We start from the raw sequence: 21,825 nt of genomic DNA, 5'->3' as shown, positions 1-21,825 counted from the left end.
CTTTAATCCTTATATATGTGATGTATATTCCATAAGAGATGTATAAATGTGAGCTTTGTGTGTTGTTTGCTATTTTGTCCATTGATCAAAAATAAAAATAAAAGTGATGTATATACAAGGACTAAAAATACAAAAAAGTTATATGGACTATAAGAAAAAAAATGGTATCTTTTTAAAATTTAAACTATGTTTAAGCTTATAGTAATAACAGTATACTTTTTTAATATAAGAACTGTAACATCTTTAACAGACAAGCAAGAATAAGCTTACATAATAAGATGATTGGAGAAATCCATTATAATTGAATTAGTAGTATACCATTATATCTTTAGTAACATAATTGATTATTGTTACACTTTAGACTTGGCTGCATTAGTTACAAAATGCAATGTGATGTGATTGAGTCCCCCATATTCCTAAACTGTGTGCATATTCAGCTGAATATTCTTTGGTATAACTATTAAATTAATTGATGTATATGATTCTAAGGTGAAGGACTTGGTGCTGCAGAAGGAGCTGATGAGAAAATACTAGAGAAGAATTTATCTCCAAGTATAGCATTTGCTGCATCTGATGGATGAAATGCATCCCAAAATACATATTCGTTGCGGTTTTTGCACATCTTTGAATTTGGCAAGCATAAACCTCCAATGCTTGTGTCCACATTGCAACAAGATGTATTTGATACTTTAAAACCTATGTAATCACAGAAAAAAAATTGTGTTCATTGTTGCTTGCTAACTAAGTAAATAATCATAAGCATAATATAAGATTTAGTATGGAAATCTTACCGTAAACAGATGGATTATTGATTAAATCAAGAACTAATGGATATGTGTCTGCAAAGATGAGTTTTGCATTTGGAAGACCATGGTTTAGTTTGATGATTAGTTTCTGTACTTTAGAGTTGAATTGTTGGATCCATTCATTAACTTGCTTTAGACATTGTCCTCTTTTGGATTTAACTCTTTGTGATGGAATACAACCTAGTGGACCAAGTCCATGGAACACCAATTTTTGTGCTCCTAGTTGATAGAGACTCTGATAGTATAATTCAATAACTTTAGTACAAAGTAAAAAGTGTAACACATAGGTTTTGGTATTAACTCTCTGATTCCCAGAGGAAAGACCCCTAGTAATTTAGAGTTCGCAGCGGGATAAGTAAAATCAAGTAAAAAATTGTTCCTACTAGGATGAAATGTTAATATTTTATTTACCTTAAGTTGTTGATCTAAGGTTGAGATTAAGAGCTCTATGAACTCATCATGAGTATATTGTTGGCTATCTGCCATGAAGGGCTGCAAGAAATTGTTGACATAATCATTACTACCTGCATAAATTGAGTTCACTAGCAATGGTTATATTTAGTAGTATTTGGAAAATTTAAGTTATAATAATATTCAAAACAATGTATTTGAAACATTTAAGTTACTATTAACATTGAAAAAAAAATCATAGTACTCCCTCCGGTTTTGAGTATAAGCAAAAAATAACATTTTAAGTTCATTGAATAAAACATGTATCAGGACCATAAATATTCAAAGTACTTTTTGGTATGTGAAGAAGTATTACCAATTCCAATGAAGTACATAGCTTCATTGAAATGTTTGTTGGCAGCAGCTTCACCTAATTTTGCTGTGATTGCTACTTTAGTTTTCTTGAAACTATTTATTTGGTCATCCAAAGTCAACCTCTGAATCTGAAAATATTCAAGTCATAATATAAAATTAGACAAATGATCACACTATAGTTTTGACTTATAATAACTTGAATTAATCTTGAGTATTTGAAGATGTGCTGCTTACAAAATAAAGTCCTGTCTCATTGAGAATCCCTGCTCCACCAGATGCATAATTTACCCCTTTGAGAAGGGCATCAACATTTTGAGGCACTGATAAATAAGCTGGTGGTGATTGGATTCCAAGCTTTGAAGCTGCAAAATTACATAAAATTAAGAATATAATTTGTATACCTAATCATTGTAAAATTTACTTACACTACATCCAATCACATCTCAGTATGTATTATAGTGATTTTTTAGGTAATAATCCTATGGTTTCTAGGAAAATGGAACCTGGTAATCCAGAATTCAACCGCGAGGTAAGTAAAATCTGGCAGAAAATTGTTTCCACCAGGCATCAGACTCAGGTTCTACCGGACGGATTTGATTAGATGCATGAGTAAAAAAGTTTTACAACATGTTGGTACATAGTAATTAATCTCTAAATTAAACCAATAAAGCATGTTTTGCATGGTTTATTCAATTTCAATAAAAATAAAATAAAATAAGGAACAAAATTAAACTTTTTGAGATTCAGAAACTATACATATGATATCACCAATAGTCCTTCCATTGGTGAATCTTCCAGTAGCTTGGCCACCACTATAATCAATTCCATACCAAGGAAAATTAGATTTAGCCAAAGAATATTGTAGAAAATTATTGTTCCCAACATCTGTTAAGGAATCACCAAATATATAAGTAACAAGCTTAGCTGAAAAACCAATTTCAGCTAGTGAAAATATAAATGCCAGAAAAACAATCTTTGGTATTGACATTTTGAATGTTTTAAGCTTATAATTTCAATCCTTAGTTTCTATTGATGATAACATAAAAATGAATATGAGATTTTATAGTAGTATACATTCAAGTGGTTGTGTTAAACACTATTGTTTCAATCTTTGCAATTATGTATGTTTGGTGGTTATTTTCCAAACCATATCAAAACTTGAGGTGTGAAACTATATGATTTCTCTAATCTAAAGTCAATTAGGAGTTGGCCAACTTAGATAATTGAATTAGCCATGGTAGCTTAGATTAGTTCATTCACTTCAATTGCACTAGTGTTCATGTTTTTGTTGAATTTACTATGATTTGCCTCACTCAATTCATTTACTTGCTCTTCGCGCATGTTACTTGTAACACAAGCAAACTATTGTCAAGGGATGAGGCAATATATACAAAGTTATAGTGTTGTTTGGGGGTTTAATTAAGGTGATATACAGTTTGCTTAATTTCCTACATCTTGGTGGAGAGACTTTGAAAAATGACAAAACTATATAGGCCAATATTTTACAAAGAACCAAATAAGAACTTTATAGATCAAATGTCATACCTGCTTGTTCTTGTTCATACAAGGTTGAAATAATATGGACCTGCAAAGAGTTTTATTTTATTTTTATAGCTGCAATTTGCACTTTAACGCTTTTGCCAATTAATTATATTCAAAAATAAAACGTAATGCTTTCCAATTTTAATTTTTTTTTTTAAAGGATTTTGTCACGTGCGGATGTTTAAGCCTATATACTTTTGGTACGAACATATTAGTATGAGAGTCTAATGAGATAGTATAAGTTAAAATCATTGAATTTTCTGGAAAAGTAGTCATTGATTTACTGATAATAAATTGATTCAAGTGGTAAAAATTTTATGTCTCTTAAATAGGTAATTAGGAATTTGATTTATGGAACTTACGTATGGGAACAATCCGGTCAGATGGGAATGATTTATTTTGTGTCCCACAAATTCCCCGACAAAGATTAATCGTCGATAATAATAGTAAAAGTTTCGTACATATATCATCGTAAACCAAAGAAAAAATAGTCATTGAATTTTACAAATTTTACAAATTTGAGACCCTCCTCAAATTTTAAAACAATCGTGACAAAAAATTGTTCATTAAACACTTAAGTTTGATCAAGTTTAGTCTTTTAAAAAGAAGGGCACATATTCAAGTTACGTTACACATCGAATGAGTCTGATGACACAAGTTAAAAAAGACTGACTATTTTGACTATGCACATAATTTTAAGAACAAGTTACCTATAGAGAAAGCTAACACGTATCCTTAAGGTACATGTTAAAAAATTCAATACAGAAATATCCGGCCCAAAATCGAGTGATTTAACATTGTAAAAGTTAAAATATTGTTTTTTTTTTAATGTAAAATTTTCACTTTTGAATTCATTAGCATGTATCATAAAAAACACATGTTAGTAACATCTTTGCCTATTTTTGTATTTACTCACTTTCTTGGCCCAAAAGGCCGATGCCCTTCTTCCCCAAGACTTCAATGGTTGGTAACAATATTTTCAGAGTATTTTTTTTTGCACTCTCTACGTTTTCTCGCACCTTCTATGAAATTACTAAAATATCATTTCCACTATTTAACTTATCAACACAATTTACTACTTAACTAGTGAACAACACCTATACATGAAAAAAAATAATTAAATTAGGGATTGAACAATTTTTTTAGCCACAGTTTTTCATCAAGTAAAAAATAGTGTCCGGCTAAAATGCCACTGATTTTCTCTTAGAATGAATAGAAAAGAACCAAATTAAATAAGAAAAATAATGTTTGAACATTAAAATGATAAATTAAATACCACATTGACATTCCTTTTCTTTTATGGGATGGGAATGGGAATGGGACGGTGTACCAAATAGAAAGTAAATTAAAGATAGAGATATATCCTACAAGTATATGATAATGATATTACATAGGATTCTCCCCAATTTGCTATGTAAATAAATAAATAACCCAATTGAACTAAATAAATATCCACTTGTAGTACTACAAAGGGGCAACAAAACATTGCCTATTTACCTTTATTGTGTCATTATAAGAGACAACATTGAAAAAACAGAACCAAAGTACAAAATATTTGATACCAAAATTTAAGAATATGCCTTCCAAGTTCCAACCTTTCATATTATGGTTGAAAGAACTAGATCATACATGGTGAGTGTCATTCAAAATTAAAATCACTCACCAGTATATATGAATATTGAAAATTAAAAATAATAATAAAGATTACATTGCTTAATTATAGATTATATAAGGAAATAAGGGTTTTAAGGGCATTTTGGTCTTCCTTCCTTAGTCTTCCAGCTGTTGTAGCAAGGACAAACTTGCTTGTTTCCATATACACCTGGTGGAACACATAGGCATGTAGCACAACATTTTTGGCAGAAAAACATGCATGGCTTCTTGTGTGATGTTGCTGAGCAACGATAAGTACACCTTGGTTTGCAATCTGTTTGTTTAATTTATACACATTATTATTAGCAAAGAAACAATTAATGATGATCTTTACTTTAAAACTAACATGGTTACTTGGAGCAAGTTAACATTATTAATATTTAATGATATTGTAACCAAGACATTATGCTCAAGTGGTTAATAAGCTTCCTTAAAGAAGAATTGTTCAGAAGAATTTGAGTTCAATTCCTAGTGAAAATAATTTTTTATCGGACTAATGCAAGTGATTAATGTGCAATGTGTGCGCAATATTGTAAATCTCAAAGTGACAAATTCAATCAACTTCTTAGAGAATAACCTTCTGGTCATTTTTAAGCCACACTATTAAGTGAATAAATGGTTTTCACTTATGTCAAATCATATTTAAGTAACTCGTACACATTATTTTTTTTTATTTTTTTTTTATGATATAGTAAATTTTAACCGATTTGTTAAATCTTAATGATCCATCCATTACATGTAGAATATCCAAAATTAATTTGTTAACACACACAATTAACAACATGATCTAACATCAACTGAGTATTTATACCTGAAGGACGAAGTTTTGCACGTCCATAAGCCTGTTCAAGGATCAAACAAAAAGCAAATTTTTGCAATATTAGAACAATTGGACATGTATATATATGTTAGCTTAATGATAATTGCATACTAGTACTACTTAATCAATTAATCATAATGATAAAATAGTTTGTGACAATTAAATTGTACCTCAGCTACATTTGAGAATGTAACCAAAAGAAGCAAAGAGATAACCACCAAGATGGAGGAGCTATTGCAACGTATAGCCATTGTTTTGAAATGAAAATCAAATCAAATCAAAGCAAAAGTAAAGAGAATATGAATAGAAGTAGTAGTAGTAGTAGTTGTGTCTCACTTAGGAAATGATGATAGATATTTATAGGATCATAAGAGAGACAAAATTAATTAATTAATTATAATATAAAGTAATGTAGCAAATAGTTTCCGTTATTTAAGGCGTTAAAAAGGGAACAGTAATGATGGGAAAATGCAAATGAGGATGATGCGTGAGTGAGTGAGAATGTAAATTAGCGATAACAGCGGCGTGTTTGATGTTAATTCATTTGTTTTTGTTACATTTTGTCAACTTAGTAACATGGTACTACTAGTGGTACTATTAGTACTTACTTAACATGTGATTCTTTCATTTTTCTGTTCATGGTGATGTAATAAAGAAGAGAAAATTGGGTATCACTAGTAGCAAGTAGATCTTTTATTCGTGTGGATGACTTTTTTTGTTGATGTAAATTGGATTCATATGTAATTGGAAAGACTAATTTTTCGATAAATATAACAAGTCTTTTCAATTTTCTTAATAAAATTTTAGATGACATAAGTAGAATTAGTCCGTCATTTGAAAACATCACAAAAAATTGTTTAATTTCCTGCGATCAAAAGAGAAAAATAAGTTAGCAAGTCAAAAGGCACAAGTTTGCACCATATGTAAGTTGTGCGAGTACAGTCCCAAAGCACTTGGAGAACAATCTCATATGCAAATTCATAGTTAGGTTAGGAAAGTGTGGGTGATTTGACTATCCCATTGCTATCTTAAACATTTTGGGCGCCTAATAAAAACTAGATGAGAATTTAAATTTGTATAACCAACAACCACAACGATTTTAAAGTGTTTTGTAAATACATCAACTAAATTGTTCTCGGAGTTGCACCTTCGAGAATGGTTTGTAAACCTACGGTTTGAAATCATTGCGATCAATTTTATTAAAACTATTCTCTAGGCCATATCAAATAGTAATGTTTTGGCGTAACATTGTTGTATTTGTGTAGTTAAATCTTCTCCAAGGAATAGGCACCACCTTGATTCACCACAGAAGCAAAATTGTTCTCATAGGTGAACTTGTTTTGTTACTAGTACTAGTACATCAATAGTTTCTTGGTGCAGAATTAAGAATTGTTATGATATGGTCTATAATAATTCATAAATATTGGAGAAACTAGTGCTGTCAAGTAATGATGAGTGTAAATATTAAGCAAACAGTGGACGTGCCGGAGTGGTTATCGGGCATGACTAGAAATCATGTGGGCTTTGCCCGCGCAGGTTCGAATCCTGCCGTCCACGTTTTTGATTATTATTTTTGAAAAATCTGAAAACTAAAACGAAAATTTAAAAAAAGTAAAAAGGCTTCGCTAGAAGGAGGGGTTGAACCTCCGACCTTGTGGTTAACAGCCACACGCTCTAACCAACTGAGCTATTCCAGCTTTGTTGTTTATTTTTATTTTATAACGTATTTAAACGAAAACTATATGTAACGTTGTACGTTTATAAATTGGCTACAAATGTGATGAACTTGTGATAATGAGTTTGACAGAAAAGTTTGAATTAAATATTTTGTTTTACTTCAGTTCATGATGATAGCTTATTGAACTATGATAAGTAATTAAGATTTGTTTACAATCCCACCATCCTACTAATTTGTAGAAGGACTATATAGGGCTTGAATTCATTAATGTATAATTTACTCTTTTTGAAATTGTCCCACAAGTCACAATAATTAGGGTATGGTAGTATTGAGATATTTTTGAGTTTATGAAAAATAATTTATACAAATAAATAAATAAATGTTTATGTTAATTTATAAATTTACTCTAACAAAAATTGTATTTTTATAAGTTATTTTTTCATAAATTATTTTGATAAGCTTATAATAATACATGAAAACTTATTTATTTAATTAAACTATTTACTTGATTAAGTTGATCTATTTAATTACTTGATTTATTTATTTTCACGATGAAATCATTTCATTACCATGAATATTTTTTTGTTACAAGAGAATTAAAAAAAAACAAGCAAAAAAGCAAAGATATTACTCCCTAACAAAAATTACTCCCCAAGCAGCAGCACAAAGGGAACTAGATAGTTGAGGAGGAGGTGTCTCTAAAACCACCATAGGAGAGTTCGAAGAAGCTCCTAACTTGGCCAAAACATTTGCACACGCATTCCGTTTCTGAAGAGTATGATCTATAACAACATTACAATCTCTACGTAACAATTGGTAAATGTTATAAATCTCGTTAGTAAAAGTATAAAAATACGAAACTATATCTCTGATGAACGAGACAACTCGAAACAAACAACCTCATATTTACAAATTATAATATACTAATGAGACCCAAAACTCTTACCACTCGAAACAACTAATTTTTTGTTTATTAAAAGGTTATGTTTTTAATAATTCAACACTTATAATTGTTCGACAATATAAATATTTTTACACCGTAAATACATATCAATTAAATTCTTATTTATATAATGTAAATGATAAATAACAGATATAGAGGCCGTTGTTACGGATTAAAAAAATAGTGATTTTGATGTAAAATAATTTAGAGATTAGTTTTTAGAGATTTTTAGAAAAGTTGAATTTACTTTGTGTTTGTTTATTATAATAAAAATCACATTTTTTAAATAAAATAATCTTTAGTTTGTTTGGATACAACTTATAAAAGTGATTTTTTTTTAATTACGAATAACTTTCTTCTTTTAACATTTCTTTTCTCTCTCTCCTCTAAAAAAATCTATTATTTTATAAGCTACTCTTAGTAGCTTCTCATTTTTAGTTATTTTCTTATTATTTTAAAAATCTGTAACAAACAGATGTAAAATAATTAAAAGTGATTATTTTTATAAAAAAAGTTATTTTTTTTCTAAAATAAGCTATAACAAACAGCCTCATATTTATAAATTATAATATACTAATGATATATGATATAATATGATATATTAGGTATATATATGTATGTAGATGAGGGGGAGGGGGGCCCTTGACCACTGCTTACCCCCCTCCACGTCCGTCCTTGTGGGGAACACAAGGTTGATTCTTGTCTGCCAACCGAATTTTTTCCGTACACACGAGTTATAGATCTATCAATGTTATACGGTTAAGATTTTTTGGTTTATGTTTTTTGGTTTACGAATGAAATTGGATTTCACATATCTATTATTTATATGTTTAGGAGTTTTTTCTCATGGAAACTTTCCTATGTGACATTCTCTTGCTTAGCCAATTTTGTTTTCATCCTACATGGCATCTTCTCAAGCATGAGTTGCTTATGTGTCATTTGTTTACAACTTCTTGAGTTTTATGTTCACAATTTTGGTAGTTTTTGATCTTCTTATCACATTTAAAACTTCTTAAAACTCCTATTTAAGTTTTTTTTTAATTCTCTTTGTTTATAGGTTTCCTTAAAACTCATAGTATTTATTTTGCACATTCACAAATTAGGAAAATAAACATATTATATTTATTAACAAATCAAAGTTAAAGTTGAACGCAACTGTCAATTTTGATTTGTTAATAAATATAATATGTACCAACAAAAAAAAATTATATATGAGTAAAGAAAACAAAGAGAACAGTGGGTGCCAGTCGCAGCATCTAACAACATGATGCAATAATTTTTGGAGGTGATAAAAAGAAAATAAAAAGTAAAAAGAATTATATCGATCCAATTTTAAATAAAACTATTTTTTTTACTCAATTTCAATAAAACCATAAAAACGAAAATGCACTTTTTATTGCAGGTACTATCAAAGAACTATATCAAAATATTCATAATTTTAAAGACCTATCGAAAAGCCCCTTACAAAGTCATGGACAAAATTTATATATTTAATATCTATAGCCAAATGTAATTTAATATATAAAAAATTCATAATTTTTGTTTATTTATTACGTTACATATACATTTTTTTTTTGACAATATATAGCTATTTTATACTATTGAAATTTTTCTCTCTCATGCTCAATTTCTTAGGTGGCGTCCTCTCATTTCTTTTACCGGTCAAAATCTCACGTGACAATCTCTCAATTCATTTTGCTGATGTGTCATTCTTCTATGTTTTTTCCTTTAGTTATTAGTGCTCAATTATAAATATAGAAATTGCTCAATCAGGTTTTATGAACAAATGTCTATATATTAATATTTTGATACAATTGAAATTTTACATATGGAAACTTTTGATTATTGACCAACTCATTTTTGGAATATATATTGATTAAATTAAATCAATGCTGAAATGTATGGAAATTTCAAAAATTAAGGACCAAAAATCTACTATAGTTTCTATATATACGGGTCAACATGTAAGAGTGAGGGTCATTGAGTGTCTCAGCGCCCCTTCTCTATTTTCTCTTCTCACATTCACTACTCTTTATTTTATTTTTTTTGACAGAATCACTACTTTTTTTTCTATCTATTGCTATTGTTGGTTTTTTTTTAAATAAAAAATCTATTGCTATTGTTGGTTATTTCTTATTTATTTGTTCAATATAATTTTTGTTGTTCTCAAGTTGAATGAAATCTAAATTTTATTTGTTTTTCTTTGCAGGTATTCTGTTTACTTGTGTTAGGCTACAATAACAGGATTCAACATAAAAAAGAGAAATCATTTTCTTCTCTAAAGTCAATAATATTTTGTAAACTTCTTTTTAAGAAGCCAAAATATTATTCATCTATCTTTGTAACTTTTATTTACTATTTGATATTTGTTACGGTGATACACAAAAATGTAAGAAATTATTATTATATGTAAATTTACGGGGCATTTGTTTTTTGTAAAACGACAAATAATAGATGCTCTCAAATTCCAACAATGAGAGGAAATTGTTATGGATCCATAACAATATATTGTTGACAAATATATTGATTCATCTATTTGGAAGGTGAAACTTATCATATTTTTATTTTTTTGCATGTCGGAGTTAATTTTCGAAGATTTTCTATCCATATACCAATATTGGGACCACTTTTTCTTAAAATTTGTACAGAACCTTTATTTATACTCATGTATGGGGTTTATTTTTTTGTAATTTTTACGGAGTTAGATTTCTACAGATGTTTTAATACGAGATTTATTAATACGGGGCGAATGACCTCTTTTTTTTTCTATGGAAATCTATATTTCTACACGTATTAATGCTAGATACCTATTTTTTTATAATTTTTACTGGTACTTATATTTACACTCATATTAATAATAGTGCATTTTTTTTATAGTTACATTTGTTTTTAGTGTAAACTCTGATACACTTACTTATTTACTTTAAAAAGTTGAAATTTTAGTTACTATATATTACTTAACAAAAAATACATTAACTAAAAATAAGAATAAAAAAACTAAAATTAAATTTAGAAAAACTAATATCTCAACTAATTAACTTTAACCTTAATCATATATGATAATAATCTAATTTTTTTATATGATGATCGACGAGATTCTTGCAGACACTGATGAAGATGACTACGAGGGATAAATAACATGTGGATTGGGAACAGAGGAGTGGATAAAATATTCAAGTTTAATTCTATAATCAGAAAATTGTACTAATTTTGAGTTATAATTCTTTATTTGCAGGTCCATATACGGAAGAACAACATTGTTTGTTATTCAAATTAGGATTAAGTATTATCAATTGATGTTAGAGTTTAAGTTTTAAGTATTTATTTATATTTTTTATATTTTATTGTCATTTTTTTAATCATATGTTTACTTATTAAAAAAGAATTGTTGTTCGTATTATTTTTTTATTGGATTTAAATCATGCTTATAAATGTTTTTTTACTATTATTTATAAATAAATGTTGTACTCTATTTTTTTACTCATTATTTTTTTATTTGTCTAATTTTTCATGTGATATTTAACAAATATACTGATAAAATAATAGAAACTCCTCGAATGACTATACTATAGAATGAATTGGAAAAATGTGGAATTGAGAAATTGATATGCTTAAAAAAAAAAATTATTCTTAAACTTCATGCTTATCACGTAGAGAAAAATGTGTCATTGTCTGAAATATAAAAGGAATGAAGTAATTGACTTCATAGATTATTTTTCTATTTCATTTTATTATTTTATTAATTATGGTTTACCTTAACGTGGTTTTTCTAATAAAAAAAAATACATAGTGATATGTACCAAACAAAATATTAAAATACAGGGGTATTGATAAAAAAAAAACCTACATGGAGGTATTAAGCAAAAAATAACTTACACGGGGTGAGACATACATTTGTAGATTTTATTATATAAAAAATATGATATCAATTGAAAGCAGGGAAAGTAACAATGATTTTATATATATAAAAAAAAAGAATTAAAAGCAATAATATCATGTATTACTTTATTTTTATTCTCCATACATCACTGTAAAATAAAATAAACAAATAAAAATAAAAACAAATAGATACATTTTTTAAAATTTGCACATTAACAAATGAGATATGCTTAAAAAAATTATATAATTTTTTTTTTGTGTCAAGCAAATGACAAACAATTCTACTGTTCATTACTTTTAAATAAATAATATTAAAATCAAAATCGCCCCATTTTGCTTCTCAAATGTGAAATTTTTTCACATGGGGACATGAGATAAAATACTCCTGAAGAACACAAATGTCTAAAGGAGAGAGATGACGATTAAGAACAAATATATTAACCGTTAGATTAGTTTTTGCATAATGACCTTTTTTTTTTATGAAAATAAAAGAACAAATATATGAACATGTGAGTTGGGAACGCGGAGTGGAGTATCACTCTCCATTCTGCCATTTCTCCTTAAAATCTCCAAAATTTGGATATTTTATCATATTTAAATAAACTATTACATTAAATATAAAATTAATTTTACAAATAATTAAAAAAATCACAATATTAAAATTTTAATAATTCATATTTTTCATGTGTGAAAAAAAAATGATCTATATTTTTCATAGAACATTAACCCGAGTGATAGCACGGGTAAGTTATACTAATACTTAATTAGGACCACACGAAGTCTTAAGAAAATTACAAAAAGCCACGTGGATGAACAGTTGATAGAAACTTTGTGAGAACAAAGCAATGACGTGCAGTTTCAGTCCAATCCATATTTACAAGTCTATTCCATTATGCCCCCATTCCTCATTTTTGTGTTTTTCTTCCTTGTTGTCCATCTATAGGTCCACACCTTCACCTTGTGGTTCTCAATTTTTCATCTTCAATATCATTCATTTATGATATATATACACCTTTTCTTCAAAAATGTGAAAAACTATGCTTTTGTTTCACAGGTTACTTTTTAGCTTTCATTTCATTTGGTTACAATAATGTTTAAGTATTTTTTTTGTTCTTAAATGGGTATTGTTTATTTTTTGTTCTATGTTTTAAATTTTAAGTATTTTTTTCAGTATGTTAATTGCTTCCTCTTGCAATGATGATAATTGTTGGTTATATCAATTTTGGGTGAATTCAACTGTTTAACTATCAATTCATATTTCTTAACTTTAGCATTATTATATCATGATGATGAATTTATACTATGTAGTTTAGTTTTAGGGTTTAACTTCAAATTTGAGATCTTTGATGCTGTTCAGTATCTATTCTAGCTACGGATCTTGAAAAAAACAGTTACACACAATTAATTTGAGTTATTTTCCCTAATTTAGTTTTTTATACATCTAAATGATGGAAATTGTGATTACTAATCTGAACCTAGGAAAATTTATATAATGCTTTGAAATTGCAACTTATGAGAGTTATGTAATTGATCTGTGCACTGCTTTAACTAGATGTTTCTTTCGAGAAATGTTTGGATTAGATTGTGCTGAGAATGACTCATTCGTGGTTAAGTGGGAAGATGCTCAAGTTGAGCTGAAAGCCCAACGAGAGTGCATTCCCTTTTGGGTTTGGCCCATTTGTATGTTGGGTTTTGACTAGGAGGGTTGGTGGTTAAACTTCTAATCTGGACCCTAAGCATTGGCTGCTGGAGATGTTGGCGCAGTTGGCTAAACTCCGTGATCAATTGTTGTATTCTTGTGTGCGTTTATTTATCTGCTTTCTTTAAAAATGAGTTTGATGTTCTAAGAATTTGGGTATAAGGTGAATAGTAATACATAAATGTTGAATATTATCACATATCTGCACTATAGAGTATAGACTTTAGCAAAACTCATCCTTGTATAAATTATAATATGCATGTTGTTCAATGGATTTTGTGGTCAGAAAAGTACTCATTGATTGTAAAATTCACTGTATAAATATATATTCAATGTGTTGATTCTCTTTTTGTTGTTTTACTTCTACAGAATTGAGATATTTCAAATGCAATGAAGGCTAGGTGTATCTCATTCTTTCCTTGATCTTCCGATGGCACTAACAACAAACAAAGTTTCAAGCGGTCCTATCTTGACCAACAGAACAACACTTTGTAGATTAAATGGAGACCACTATTTTTCCTCATCCGCAAGGATCAATAGAATACAGTTTTCAAGAGTTAGACTTGAACAGGGCAATCTGAACAATGGAGTTTTCCTCAATGAGAGATCAACCTTATTCAATGACTGGTTTCGGTCCGTAAATGGAAAACCAGTTAGTTTAATCTCCAAGACATCTTCTGTCTCATGTAAATCAACAGGAGCAAATAATACTGAAGAGAAAGAATGTGTTACAACTTATGATGATGTTTCTGATTTAACTAGGTAACAAAATTAAAATATTGACGTAGTTCATATTCATCCCTTTTGTTACAATTTTTGTGCTGTTTCCTTTGTCTGAACCAGTACCAATTTTATTGTATCTTTCTTTGTCTTCGTATCATGTTGATGATGGCATGTAATTTTCTCACAAATGAAAATTGCAAGATTGAAACTTACATATTAGAGACATCTTCACATGTGCAGAAGACATGCCGAAAATGAGAAAAATGATCGTGCTCGTTCTGTTCGTGGCTTGGCTGAAGCATATAGATTTGCCTGTAATGATGCAAAGTTTCTCTCGCGGTACTTCCATTAACCCGATTCTGGTTATATGCTTACAATTTACAATACTGTTTCTGTTTGAATTTTGCTTCCACTATTGTTCATCTGCCATATCATTTTAGAAATATATTTTTGTTGATATATGAGCTGGGAAAATATCATTTTAATTTGAAAACCCTTTGTTAATCACTATACATTCAATTACTCAAAAACTATTTTTAATTGTCCTAGATATTTTAGTAATTTGGAGGGGTTATAATATGAAAAACGTCGAGCTGACGTAAATTTTTGTTCTCAACTCATTTTTAGTAATTTCATGTAATTCCATATTCTAAAAGATTAAATGTCTTTCATTTAAGAAATAACCGTAAGAAACAATTTTTTTTTTAAACACCGTAAGAAACAATGTTATATCCTGATGTGTGGAATTATTGTTAACTAATTGTTTCTTCAGTGGCATAATGAGGATGGATGAGCGTGCACGCCAAGATGTTGCTCTTCTAGGCACAGAATTTCTCAAACTTGATGGTTAGCTCATATTACTAGTTTAAATAATGTTCTATATTACTTTAACTTTGTATTACTAAATTCATCCAGTGAAATTTTTACCAAAAAAATAAAAATAAAAAATCAGGCAGTGAAATTATTTTTTTTTAGTGTTAAAGTTTTTTTGGAACTGATTAAAGTTTTAAATATACACTATGTGTCTATGTCAATGCTTCATAGAATGTAATACAGTTTTCTTCTATGTTTTAATATAGTTACTATTATATCGCTTATATGGTTAACTTATATTTTCTCTATTATGCTGCATAGCCCGGGCAAGAAAGGATACTGAGAAAATTGATCGTGGTGTCAAGGAAAAAGCTAAGCGCCTTAATCGTATTGCTACTGTATGTATCATCTAGAATCTTCAATTTTGCTGGTTGAATATGAAAGAGTACTTATCAGTTATCAACGGTATAATGCTTTTTTCTTTGTTTTTATTTTATATGCCCTGCAGATATTGAAGGATATAGCGCAGTCTAGATTGAAAAGTGCCGCCGATGAGCACTGGAGCGATGGGGCCTTGGAGGTAAATCTGTTAATCTCTATATGTCAGTTTTAATTTTATTCTTGGTTAGTTTGATACATAATCAATACTTTTATAACTTGTATCATGTGATATTTGTATATTCATGATTGGTTGGTTATCATGTATTGTTGAATTTAAATATATAACATAAAATGTTACAATCTTATTTTCCTCTTCTGTTGAAGATTAATGTGATACTGGAAATAGATTTTATATAGACATGCAATCTTATTTCTCTATCTTATAAGTGGGAGGCACCCCTCACTTTATAAGCTGGTTTTGTAAGCTTGAGTTTCGCCAAACTCAAATTCTGAGATGAAATCAGAGACTATGCAAGATTGGTTTTAGCACTTGCACTCGGGTTAGATGTCCAGTCATGGACGTGAGAGGGGTGTGTAGAGAGTCCAACATTGGATGTGATGTAACTCGAAAAAGCTCTTATAAGTGGGTGACATCTCTCAGATTTTGTAGATTTGATTTAGGCCAAACCCATGTTCTAAGATCTTACAACACTATAAACAAGTTTTAAGAATTAATATCATGACCGGACTATATTGTGCACTTTGTTTTAAACCAAACAAAACTGCTCAGTTCTCAGTGATCAAACAGCTTTATTTGGTTTTCCCAATTCAGTTTTGGTTCAACGCATAGACTGAGTTCATCTCTATCACATCTTGTTGGGTTAGAGTTTGATTTTTCTCACCACTTAATTACTGAATTACTTTCTTGAATTATAAATGATTCCTTTATACTATCCCATATAGATCTATATATTTGATGGGTAGGTCCATTTTGTAAGTTTGTATAATGAGAAATAAGATGTGTTTGATTATATGTAATTCATATGAATGGCCAGAAAATACAAGTCTCCTTTTGACATACATAACCTTTAAACTCAGGCTGATTTACGCCTTGCTGACTTCCGTGCCAAGCAACGTGCCATGGAAGACGCCCTTATGTCCTTGGAGGTGATATTTTACACTCCGCATGTGTTCACTTTGGAAACTTTTTTTTTTTTTTTTATAAAAACAAAAGTTTTAGCTCCAAATAAATAAATTTGTTCTATTACATAAATATTGCAGCTGATCAAAAACATCCATGACATGATGGTGAGCAAGACATATAACTTGTAAGTCAAGTAACTTCACATGCTTGCTTATATATATAATAAATTTTGTAATGTTTCATATGATGTTTGTTGATATGACACATAGTTTACTAATAAGTAGGCTGTGTGAGGGCAAAGCCACCGTGGTTTGGTTTAGGGGTAATCTTGTAAACTGGACCATAGTATTTAAACACAAGTTGTACTTTATAAACCATAAACTTAATTAATAGAAAGATACTGCAGCGGCTCCGCAGTCAGATCGTAGACACAATTGACCGAACTCCGTGATAAAAAAACATGTATTCTTTGTTTGCGTTTTTTGTATGTTTTCTTTTGAACCTAGATTGCTCTTCTAACAATGTTGTGGTGCAGTCCTATTTTCAGAAATAAAGGATCTCTTTCAGAAAATAATGTCAGAGGTCGAATCATGCTTGAAAAGAATGGAAAAACCACAAATTCCTTTCCGGGGGATGTGACGGCAGAACGGATTACCGCTCTTCAGGTCTTTCTTCTTTTCCATTTTCTTTTCAGGCTCAGTTTCTATATGAAACAGATCCCTAAATTCATTATGAATCAGGAAACATATCAATCATCATATACTAAGATTTGTATCTATAGGAAGCTTACTGGAGTATGGCATCAGCACTTTCTGAAGCAGATGGAATTGATTACACTGATCCTGAAGAGGTTAAATTCACCATATATTATTTGATTCCTTTATGATATTCCTAGTTAACATTTAAGTAATCATATTAAATACATTTTTCTACTCGGAGCAGCTCGAGTTGTTGATCACAACTCTTATAGACCTTGATGCAATGGATGGTAAACACAGTGTATCTTTGTTGGCTGAGTGTTCTAGTTCCCCTGATGTCGGTACTAGGTATGCTTCCTTTGATGTTATGATCTTTCAGCAATTAGATCACATTCTCTACTCAATGTGCATAGTTCAAGTTGAAAAGCCATATTTTTCATAAAATCAAATTGGTTGCTCATAAAATTTTCGACAATAATAAACTAGCAAGAATAAATGGTTTATTGTTACTGCTCTTATATGCATCACAATGTGAGTTTGTATTCTTCATTATTGATATATTTTCATCATTCTGTAACAAGGTTAAAACATTCTCAAATAAAATTAGATTCCCTCACACCATGTTATGCAATATTGGATCAGTTAATTATGTTCGTATAGGCAAGCATGAAAGCAAAATATTATGACCCTTGTTTATATTCATTTTCCATCCACATCTGCATGTAAACTTCTAGACGAGCTTTAGCCAAGGCACTGGCATCGGCACCATCTATGTGGACTCTTGGAAATGCAGGGATGGGGGCATTACAGGTAAGTGATTTGTCATTTTTCGCAAAAAAATACATGTTAATATCAGGCTATTTGGATTACTTATTTGAATTTTTCTACTGACATAAGCACTTGTTAGACTTATTCAAAAAAGCTGTTTGCATTGGCTTATGAAAACAACTTATGACATGTTCATAAGGTGTTTTCAGCTTATTTCCATGAATTTTCCATGATAGCTTATGAAAACTGTTTATAGGTTAGGTTATATGAAAACAATTTGACTTTATTTACATAAACATGGTTATGCTATGAAGCTTAATTAGGTTGTGTACCCAAACAAGACCTATATAGTTTTAATATTTTCCATTTAGCGAATTTGATGCATTTGGTTCATGTTGCAGAGGCTGGCGGAGGATAGTAACCCAGCTATTGCAGCTGCAGCATCGAAAGCTATTTATGAACTGAAAAAGCAATGGGAAATCGAAGAAGGAGATAGCTGGAGGTTTATGATGGATGAAAGCACCAAGGAAGAAAATGAAAGTTGAAAATCAAATAATTAAGATACCAATTTGAGAAACAATTAAAAAATTTACACTGTACAGCATGAATGTCTCCCTAGGATTCAAACTAGTGTAGGATTAACGGATCCAGATTGGCTGCAGTAACAAAATGCTGCAGTCACTATAGTCGGTAAACATCGATTTTTAGATGGAGATTGGACGGTTTGTGTTTTAACTACTAAAATCTGATCACAATATAATTTAGAATTGTAACCATCCAATCTTCAATGTACGACCGAGATGACAACTGCAGGAAATGTTGACTGCATGCAATCCATTTCCAGGATTAACCAATATGATCACTGGAAAGTTATTATTGCTTGTGTAAGATGCCAATATGCTGGTTATATGCATTATTTCCTCATATATAGATGCATATTTGTAACTATACTTGTTGTAATATAAGAACTTTCCTAAATAAGTTGCTCAACAGCTATGCTTTTATCTGGTTTGTTTGGTTTAGACTTTTTTCTGCCATCTTTGGTATAAAAATGAATTAATTATTTCAACATTGGACTTATATATTACAAGCTGACTGACTGCTAGTGTTGCTCATATTTCAAATCATCCTATGGAAAATTTATTCTCTGTTGGCTTTTGCATTCTTCCTTTGATTGGTTATGTTTGGTATTTTGTCTTATATATATATAACTGATTTCATTTGTGATTTCTCCTATAAATGTTGTTAGATATGTGAAGGTTTTAGGGCTATATGTCACAATTATAAATAAAATGAATCAACTAACTGAAGAACAAGATGTCGCGGTGGATAATAAAACAAAAAAAAAGCGTCGATGAAAGTGGTGTGCACAAAAAAGATGCATTGTTTTAAATAAAATTGAAATATAATTTTTAGTTAATTAAAATAAAAAGAAAATAGTGTGCAAGAGATTGATAAATGTTAATATTGTGAAGTTGGACACCTTTAAAATTCAAATATGGGACCTATCAATTGTATGTGTGGTACACCTTGTTTACTCAAGGTGTAAATAACTAGCATCCTCAACAATAAACATAATTATTTTAGAGAAGGAGCAAGAGTTTTATTATTCAACATGTCTCAAATGAGTTCAAATTAAGGCATATAACTTCCACGCATAACTGCTATGGAGGCGGATAATATGATATATGTGTTCGCCCAGTTAGATAAATATTATATGCTTATATGCATGCATATATATTTACATTATATCCATGGATAATTTATTTTTTTATTACTTGAAATTTGTTCATCTTCTTTTAAAGAAACAAAAGATGGGGATAGGTGGAATATCAAAATGGAATCCATGATAGGAACAACCTTGACTAACAGCTTACCCCAATTCAAAAACATTGTGACCGAGGCTAAGAGAATGAACAATAAGCTCAAGCAAACTATATATATTTCAAATAATTCATTAGGAATAATTTCATTGTTGAAGAGAAAGTATAATAAGCTTGTGATTTATACGAATTTATATTGTGAGTTCAAACAAACTTATGTAACTTTGTTCAAAATTCTTTAAAGGCACGACAACATATAATCAATATTGTTATATTTACATTTAATCAGAGAGGACAACATTTTTCAATATAAATATAGGAATCACTTTAGTTAATGTCGCAAACTCAGTTCGCAAGTTATGTTGCGAACTGTGTTTTCCTAGAATTTATATTTTTGTAGACTCGTTACTTAACCTACAAGAGAGATAAAAATGAAAGCACAAGGACATGCGAGAAGGATGGGCGACTTAATTTTTTTTTTATCATAACCCTTTCTGCTCTTGATTAAAAGCCCAAAATAACAGTTGGATCACAAATGTATATAATGTAATGTAATTGTGGTGCATGTTTGCAGGCATTTTCTGGTATGGTGCATTAGTTTGACTTAGTTATTTTTTAAAGTCAGGAGCAACTCATTCACTTAAAATGTCATATAGAGGTTTGCATTGATCATGTACTTTGTCCCGGCTCCCCTACATTTTATAGCGACTGTTCAATCAAGATCGAACAATTTAGAATTAAATTTAATATTTTAAAATAAAAATTTAAAATCGGCATTTTTAGGACTATCTAATATTAATCAAACGTGGCTTAATGATAGCTCAACCATCCTTTAATTTCATTAAGGTATCAATTGGTAAGATTTGATCATTTCATTAATATATCTTTACATCTTAAATCCAGGAATGAACTTTTGAAAAGCTAAAGAAAAATGAGACCTAAAAAGTAAAAGGTGAAGGCAAGACTATGATCCCACATTACATTATTTCCAATCTTTATTCATACAAAAGAGCTTAAATCACTGTCATAGTACCATTCAATTTGATTCAAGTCCTTCTCTTATTTCAACTCACTTTTTCTTTTCAATTTAGCTTTATCATCATGCCAACCACTTCACACCCTTCTTCCATCATTCTTGCCCTTCACTTTAAATTTTTTATTACAAGAATCCCAAGTCACCCACTGCTCCTTATGATGTTTTTGTACATGATTAATTAATGTCAATATAAAAAAATATGTTCATAATGTTCTGTATTCATATATGGGGGATTCTAGGGTGGGAGACCATGATAGGTCTCTCACCAATGCACCACAAGTTTTATGGATTGGATTGAATGTGTACATCATAATATGGTGTACTGTCAGTATTATATTATTATTTTATTTTATTTTGGAAAAAAGGTTTTTGATTTTTCCGGAAAAAAGTTTTTGATATTTTCTCGGGAAAAATTTTCTATTTTTTCTTCGGAATAAAAGTTCCCGATTTTTGGGGAAAAAAGTTTCGATTTCAGATAAAAACAATTCCGGAGTTTTTCTGGAAAAAAAGTTTCTGTTCTTTTTTCGGGAAAAAAGTTTTCGATTTTTTTATGGAAAAAAGTTCCCGATTTTTTGGGGAAAATAGTTTCGAAATGTTCATCTGAAAAAAATATTGCTGCTACAAAAAAGAGTGAAAAAACAGAAAATATTTGAA

The 21,825-nt window shown here is 29.6% G+C and overlaps 3 protein-coding genes and 2 non-coding genes across 10 annotated transcripts; 2 read left to right on the top strand and 3 right to left on the bottom strand.

Annotated features, from left to right (window-relative positions):
- Window positions 1-282: 282 nt before the first annotated feature.
- LOC123920702 (GDSL esterase/lipase At5g37690) lies at window positions 283-2,611 on the bottom strand. Its single transcript, XM_045973003.1, has 6 exons — window positions 2,328-2,611; window positions 1,806-1,933; window positions 1,573-1,699; window positions 1,218-1,330; window positions 792-1,041; window positions 283-696 (listed from the first exon to the last, which is right to left on the bottom strand). The coding sequence occupies exons 1-6, from the start codon at window positions 2,557-2,559 to the stop codon at window positions 485-487; spliced, it is 1,062 nt and encodes a 353-aa protein (XP_045828959.1). The 5' UTR covers window positions 2,560-2,611; the 3' UTR covers window positions 283-484.
- Window positions 2,612-4,572: 1,961 nt separating this feature from the next.
- On the bottom strand, window positions 4,573-5,918 carry LOC123920703 (protein RSI-1). Its single transcript, XM_045973004.1, has 3 exons — window positions 5,757-5,918; window positions 5,578-5,608; window positions 4,573-5,040 (listed from the first exon to the last, which is right to left on the bottom strand). The coding sequence occupies exons 1-3, from the start codon at window positions 5,835-5,837 to the stop codon at window positions 4,859-4,861; spliced, it is 294 nt and encodes a 97-aa protein (XP_045828960.1). The 5' UTR covers window positions 5,838-5,918; the 3' UTR covers window positions 4,573-4,858.
- Window positions 5,919-7,061: 1,143 nt separating this feature from the next.
- On the top strand, window positions 7,062-7,143 carry TRNAS-AGA. Its single transcript has one exon. It is a non-coding gene; the product is annotated as a tRNA-Ser (tRNA).
- A 66-nt stretch (window positions 7,144-7,209) lies between these two features.
- TRNAN-GUU lies at window positions 7,210-7,283 on the bottom strand. Its single transcript has one exon. It is a non-coding gene; the product is annotated as a tRNA-Asn (tRNA).
- Window positions 7,284-12,908: 5,625 nt separating this feature from the next.
- On the top strand, window positions 12,909-19,316 carry LOC123920700 (senescence-associated protein AAF, chlorolplastic). 6 transcript variants are annotated; one of them, XM_045972998.1, is made up of 13 exons: window positions 12,909-13,140; window positions 14,155-14,547; window positions 14,749-14,847; window positions 15,281-15,354; window positions 15,643-15,719; window positions 15,830-15,901; window positions 16,801-16,869; window positions 16,984-17,030; window positions 17,382-17,511; window positions 17,628-17,696; window positions 17,789-17,892; window positions 18,279-18,354; window positions 18,714-19,316. In XM_045972998.1, exons 2-13 carry the CDS (start codon window positions 14,216-14,218, stop codon window positions 18,855-18,857), a joined length of 1,293 nt encoding a protein of 430 aa, XP_045828954.1. In that variant the 5' UTR covers window positions 12,909-13,140; window positions 14,155-14,215; the 3' UTR covers window positions 18,858-19,316. The 6 variants fall into 6 exon arrangements, with proteins under 6 accessions (XP_045828954.1, XP_045828953.1, XP_045828958.1 ...); XM_045972997.1 differs by having other exon boundaries at window positions 12,957-13,029; XM_045973002.1 differs by having other exon boundaries at window positions 12,989-13,140; window positions 17,394-17,511.
- The last annotated feature ends 2,509 nt before the right edge of the window (window positions 19,317-21,825 follow it).

The sequence above is a fragment of the Trifolium pratense genome, linkage group LG4 (assembly GCF_020283565.1).
Source record: "Trifolium pratense cultivar HEN17-A07 linkage group LG4, ARS_RC_1.1, whole genome shotgun sequence".
Classification (NCBI taxonomy): domain Eukaryota; kingdom Viridiplantae; phylum Streptophyta; class Magnoliopsida; order Fabales; family Fabaceae; genus Trifolium; species Trifolium pratense.
Note: the sequence above shows the minus strand (reverse complement) of the source record. Positions and strands in the feature narration are given on the sequence as shown.

What these genes read in the sequence shown, in the direction of transcription:
- LOC123920703 (XM_045973004.1), bottom strand. Translation starts at nt 5,837, where the DNA reads ATGGCTATACGTTGCAATAGCTCCTCCATCTTGGTGGTTATCTCTTTG. An exon ending in CATTCTCAAATGTAGCTGAG is followed by an intron (nt 5,609 to 5,756) that starts GTACAATTTAAT and finishes ATCCTTGAACAG; the next exon opens with GCTTATGGACGTGCAAAACT. An exon ending in TGCAAAACTTCGTCCTTCAG is followed by an intron (nt 5,041 to 5,577) that starts GTATAAATACTC and finishes TTAAACAAACAG; the next exon opens with ATTGCAAACCAAGGTGTACT.
- LOC123920700 (XM_045972998.1), top strand. Translation starts at nt 14,216, where the DNA reads ATGGCACTAACAACAAACAAAGTTTCAAGCGGTCCTATCTTGACCAAC. An exon ending in GGAGCGATGGGGCCTTGGAG is followed by an intron (nt 15,902 to 16,800) that starts GTAAATCTGTTA and finishes CTTTAAACTCAG; the next exon opens with GCTGATTTACGCCTTGCTGA. An exon ending in GTGAGCAAGACATATAACTT is followed by an intron (nt 17,031 to 17,381) that starts GTAAGTCAAGTA and finishes GTTGTGGTGCAG; the next exon opens with TCCTATTTTCAGAAATAAAG.
- LOC123920702 (XM_045973003.1), bottom strand. Translation starts at nt 2,559, where the DNA reads ATGTCAATACCAAAGATTGTTTTTCTGGCATTTATATTTTCACTAGCT. An exon ending in GACTATTGGTGATATCATAT is followed by an intron (nt 1,934 to 2,327) that starts GTATAGTTTCTG and finishes GTAATTTTGCAG; the next exon opens with CTTCAAAGCTTGGAATCCAA. An exon ending in CAATAATCCATCTGTTTACG is followed by an intron (nt 697 to 791) that starts GTAAGATTTCCA and finishes GTGATTACATAG; the next exon opens with GTTTTAAAGTATCAAATACA.